Source organism: Haliaeetus leucocephalus, unplaced genomic scaffold, assembly GCF_000737465.1.
Source record: "Haliaeetus leucocephalus isolate CR32 unplaced genomic scaffold, Haliaeetus_leucocephalus-4.0 Scaffold306, whole genome shotgun sequence".
NCBI lineage: Eukaryota > Metazoa > Chordata > Aves > Accipitriformes > Accipitridae > Haliaeetus > Haliaeetus leucocephalus.
In genome coordinates this window covers 10,468,290-10,473,232 of record NW_010972742.1, presented here as the reverse complement: position 1 = coordinate 10,473,232, position 4,943 = coordinate 10,468,290, and the positions used below count along the sequence as shown (strand labels likewise).

The window sequence follows — 4,943 nt, the reverse complement described above, 5'->3', positions numbered from 1 at the left end:
CCCCTATCGCCGCCCGGGCCCGGTGCCGCCCCGTTTGCCTTGCTGGAGGCCCAGGATGGCGGAGAGACCGGAGGACTTGAACCTGCCCAACGCCGTCATCACCCGCATCATCAAGGAGGCGGTGGGTGCCGGTCCCGGGGGAGGGGGGCCTCCCGCCGCGGCGGGGGGCGGGAGGGCGAGCCGGCTTTCCCCGGGCAGCCCCCGCAGAGGGTTCGTGGCTCCGCGGTTTTGCTGCCCGAAACGTGCCCGGGCCCCGGGAGGAGCCGCCCTGGGGAGCGCGGCGCAGCCGGCCGCTGCCCGCGCTGTGTCCCCGAGGGCTCCTGCGGGGAGATGGGCTCTCGGTGAGGGCCCCGGGCCCGAGGGAGGGTCCGGGCCCCAAAACCCCCCAGTCGCGACCGCGTAATGTCCGAAAGTAGAAGTTCAAAGGCAGGGGAGCTCTCGCAGCGGGACTCGGCGAACCAAATGACGTCAGAGCAGAAGCGATTCGCTGTCTGTATGAAAATCTAGAATAATTCCCAGTCGTTGACTTAATGATATGTTTGGTCTTGAGCTGTGAGACGTTGCTGAATGGATCTGGATACGGCAGAGTGACTGGTCTGTGTCAGGAGGTTGGTAGTCATCGGGTGAATGGCCCCAGAGAGCGTGGCCGGACCCGCCGCTGATGCAGAAGGTATTTTGCTTCTGTGTAGCTTGTTGCATTTAAGAGAAGGCAGCCAAATTGCAGTTGGCTTTCAGCTGACATCAAAGTTTCTGTGATAGCATCTGAGATCAACCTTTAGTGTCCAGCTGTGCTGAGCTCTCTGAATGCCTTAACAGAACTGACACGTAAGTTTAAGTCATTTATAGAAGCTGCTGATAAAACTTGCATTTTTTTTTTCAGCTTCCTGATGGAGTAAATATTTCCAAAGAAGCTCGGAGTGCAATATCTCGAGCGGCAAGTGTGTTTGTGCTTTATGCAACATCATGGTAAGAATTTGTTACATTGGATAACCAGTGCAGTTGATTTATAATTCACCTCTCTGCTGGCTGTCCTGGAGTATTTGTTTCGGTATTGTCTGTTTATATACATAAAATGATCTTTAGTGTAGCCCAGTCTGCCAGACTGCAGCCGTTGGGTTTGGACTGCCCTTAACACCTGTGGGGAAAGCAGCTTGGCTCTCTACACAGAGATGCTCTAACCCCACCAGGGACAAGAGGGGTCCCAAACTGCCATTAGCCTTAGAATATGGCTGCATGGCTTTTCCTGGCAAAGGCAAGAGCCCTTTGTTCGCTTTCCAGGCTACTTACCACATAGCAGCGTTAGGGCAAGTGTGAGCCAAACTAGTCAGCCTAGGAGCTGGCCACAGAGGACACAATAATGTCTTTGGGGTGGCTCAGAATATGCTGTGCAGGCAGTCACTTCTCTGGTGTTAAGTACTCGCATGGCTTTGTGGAATTGTCACCTTACAGCTAATGTTCAGACTTTCTCCTTCCCCCTGGTTGTAGAAAAGGTCCATGCAAGCAGAAAACTAATGTTGTGGGAAAGCAGTGCAACTAGATGAAAGCACAAACAGCCAATGTAAACAAGAAGGTATCTTAAACTATTAGTAAGTGATTTAAAAAAAACCCAAATGTTTAGGAGATGGCTTTTTTTTTTTTTGAAGTTGCTTGTGACTTTAATAAACAAGACTAAATTGATACCAGTACCAATTACCTCTGTTTTCCTTCTTGTTTTTGACTAGTGCAAATAACTTTGCCATGAAGGGGAAGAGGAAAACGCTGAATGCCAGCGATGTTCTCTCTGCCATGGAGGAAATGGAATTTCAGCGATTTGTAGCCCCTTTGAAAGAATCACTGGAAGGTATCGTCCTCAGTTCATGTCGAGGGAGTCTAATTACCACCAAGTCCTGTTTTCCTCGAACACTGGACAAGCAACACTTACTTGCCTGTCTTGTTTCTCTTCTCTTTGCCCAGCATCCTACACTGCAGTTTGCCTGGGGAATAAATAATGTGCACCTTAACAGGACTGGGATAACATTATTTCACAACTGATGAGGATTGGGAAAGTCTCATCTGCTATGACTCCCCTATTATGTTTATCTAAGGAAAGTCTTAGGTGCTGCCTGTAAATGTGAACTCCTGCGTCCTTTTCAGCATTTTTCTGCTGAAACTTAACCTGATTTCCTATGGAGCTGGTCAGCACAGCTCAAATAATAGGGTGAGTTGCTGCTATGAGTTCACTGCTCCCCTTGTAAGCCTGGAGAGCAAGTGGATGTTGGACTTCAGCTCCTGTGCAGTTCATGCCATGGAAACACTGGCTTGCAATTTTTCAGTGTTCTCTCTTTTTCTTTTTTAGTTTACAGGCGTGAACAGAAAGGAAAGAAAGAAGCAAGGAAGGATAAAGACAAGAAGGCAGACTCAGAGGAGCAAGATAAGAGCCGAGAGGAAGAGAATGATGACGATGATGAAAGGATGGAGGAAGAAGAGCAAAATGATGAGGAAGAGGTGGACAACTGAGCTTGCTGACGAGATGTGTGCAGGGGCTGGGTTTTGTTCAGAGGGATATAAATGCTGTAAATCAACCTTGCTGTGTCCCCTCTTGTTTCCAGTAGAGCTTTGTACTGTTCCTCTGCAGCCCGTCCCTTTTTGGCTTTAACTTGTACATAAAGGACTTCTGCAAAAGCTTTTCTCATGGAAGGACTACTCCCTGTGCACAGGGAGCTTTGCACCCTCCCCAGGTCCTGAACAGACAGTAATGGGACTGGGCTTTTTATGCTGAGTTGGCTCTGAAACAGAGGAGAAAAGAAATGTCAGATGGTCAGTAGAGCAGCTGGCCAGAACTTGAGAGACTGTTGAATAAGCTTGTTAAGTCAGGGGTGGAATCAAACAGATCATTAACCCTTTGGGGCTTAGAATCTACATGATGATGTCAGGAGGCTTGGAAGCTGAACATTGAAGCTTTTTATCCAAGTGACTTGTGTTTTTCCTTCATTTTCTTGCATTCTGGCTGTGCCTTCTCTTCCTGCTGTAACTGTGACAGTGATACTGTGTCTTTCAACCTTACGAGTCTTATGCAGCAATACAGTACAACTGTACAAGGACCAGTAGTCCATTCGGCTGACTCTTGCCCAAATCAACCTGAATCAAAAAAACTTCACAGCACTTACAGTGTAAACTAAATACCAAAAGTGCTTGTTTTGTGTCTTTAAAGCCCTGGGAGACCAAGAGGAATTTTATTAAAAATTGGAAGCAAAATGAACGGCTACAATGTGCATTGGGGATGAAAAAAGGTGGCTGTATCAAGTGGTATGTTTGTTGCAGGTCAGCAATGGGCACCGGTGGATCTGATGGTCTCACCTCCTTTCCCTCCTTTGCAGAGCTGCAGTTCCTGCAGACAGGTTGGTGACTGCAGCAAGTTTAAATGTGGTAGAACAGAGTGGTGGATCTTTTTGTTTTTTTTTTTCCTTTTCCCAACTGCAATGGACTAATGACATCCAAGATCCATCTTTAGCCTTCGACAGTCATTCCAGAGATGCGGCTAGCCTCCCAGTGTGATGGGCTCCAGGAAGGCAGTGAGGACGGGATGCTCCACCTAGGAGGGCCAGCCTCAGGCCTGTGGTTTTTGAAATAGGTCCTTCAAGAAAGATGGGTTGAAACAAGCTGTTTGTATTCCTAGTACCCATATAGGTTTGCTCTTTTATACTTGAATTCTTAGCTTTGATGCCTTTCTCTTCTCTGAGAAAGTATCTATTAGAATAAGCTCCTTTTTGGGAAAAATGCTTTTTTATTTGACCAATCTTTTTGAAGACTAAAAAACCTGATACTTGAACTTAACTGAGGTGAAGGAAACTGGAGGAAAGTTTTAGGTACATTGAAGTAAAACCTACAAGTTTTGCTGATGTGCAGTTTTAAAATAGCACTTGTGAGGAATAGTATGCCCTTTCACAAAAAAATTGATGCAGAGCTAGCTGCCTACAAGAGCAACCCTGCCTTTATGCTTTCATGGCACAATGGCTTCTCACACACAGAAGCCCGGCTCCTGAAAAGACCTGAATCAACAAAGATTTTCTGCTCTTTAGTTTCTACTGGCATGCAGTCAGTAACAGATGAAAAGACTGAGTTGATGTCTTCCCAAGATCTCCAATAACAAAAAAGGCCTTCCTTCTAGCTCTTTTTCTTCTTTTCTTTTTTCCTCTTCTAGTACGTATCTGGGTTGTATATTCTGGAAGGGAACAATATCTAAATAAAAGCCAGATTTTTTACAGAAGTGGAGTCTCTTATTTCTGTCAGTAATAAAATGAGCTGGTTGTGATTGCATAAGCACGCATCTGAGCGTGCAGTGAAGCCAGAAGCAAACTCACTATGAAATTGTTTAGGGAGAAGCTGACAGCAAAGGGGGGATGAAGACTGCTGCAAACTCGCCTTTGAGAGGAGCAAGGGAAGCATGGAGGCTCGGAAGAGAGATTTCCAGTTATCTGTGAACTCAGGTTTGGGTGCTGGTGTTTGTATACCTGGTGGAAGGAGCCTTCAGCTCACCCTTGCTCCCAGTGAGAGGTGCCAGGCTGGGGGGAAAGAGAGGAGAGATACTGGGTTGGTGTCTATGTGCTGCAGCAGGCTAAGGAAACGATGTTATCCTGTGGGAGCTACAGGCCACCATGAGAAAGTACCTATTAGAGTAAGCCCCTTTTTGGGAAAAATGCTTTATAATTTGACTGATCTTTCTGAAGACTAATAAACATGATCCGTGCATCTCCCATGCTCCAATGAGATGGAGAAAATAGCTTGTCCTGCATATGTGCATGTGTGCTGCCAGGCCTGCAGTGTGGCTCCAGCCTCCTTTGGCCTGGCAAGCCCCCACAGCACCCCGAAGCCCTGCTCTGGGCCCTGCTAATACCCCAAAACCCTATTCTGGACGCCCCCAGCACCCTGAAACCCTGTTCCATGCCCCCCAGCACCCCAAAACC

At 47.2% G+C, this 4,943-nt stretch overlaps 1 protein-coding gene across 2 annotated transcripts; it reads left to right on the top strand.

Moving 5' to 3' along the window:
* The first annotated feature begins 46 nt into the window (after nt 1–46).
* POLE3 (polymerase (DNA directed), epsilon 3, accessory subunit) lies at nt 47–2,557 on the top strand. Of its 2 annotated transcripts, XM_010571078.1 has the most exons (4): nt 47–121; nt 881–966; nt 1,722–1,840; nt 2,336–2,557. In XM_010571078.1, the coding sequence occupies exons 1-4, from the start codon at nt 56–58 to the stop codon at nt 2,494–2,496; spliced, it is 432 nt and encodes a 143-aa protein (XP_010569380.1). In that variant the 5' UTR covers nt 47–55; the 3' UTR covers nt 2,497–2,557. The 2 variants fall into 2 exon arrangements, with proteins under 2 accessions (XP_010569380.1, XP_010569379.1); XM_010571077.1 differs by lacking the exon at nt 2,336–2,557 and having other exon boundaries at nt 48–121; nt 1,722–2,285.
* Nucleotides 2,558–4,943: the final 2,386 nt, after the last annotated feature.

What these genes read in the sequence shown, in the direction of transcription:
- POLE3 (XM_010571077.1), top strand. Translation starts at nt 56, where the DNA reads ATGGCGGAGAGACCGGAGGACTTGAACCTGCCCAACGCCGTCATCACC. An exon ending in CCCGCATCATCAAGGAGGCG is followed by an intron (nt 122 to 880) that starts GTGGGTGCCGGT and finishes TTTTTTTTTCAG; the next exon opens with CTTCCTGATGGAGTAAATAT. An exon ending in GTGCTTTATGCAACATCATG is followed by an intron (nt 967 to 1,721) that starts GTAAGAATTTGT and finishes GTTTTTGACTAG; the next exon opens with TGCAAATAACTTTGCCATGA.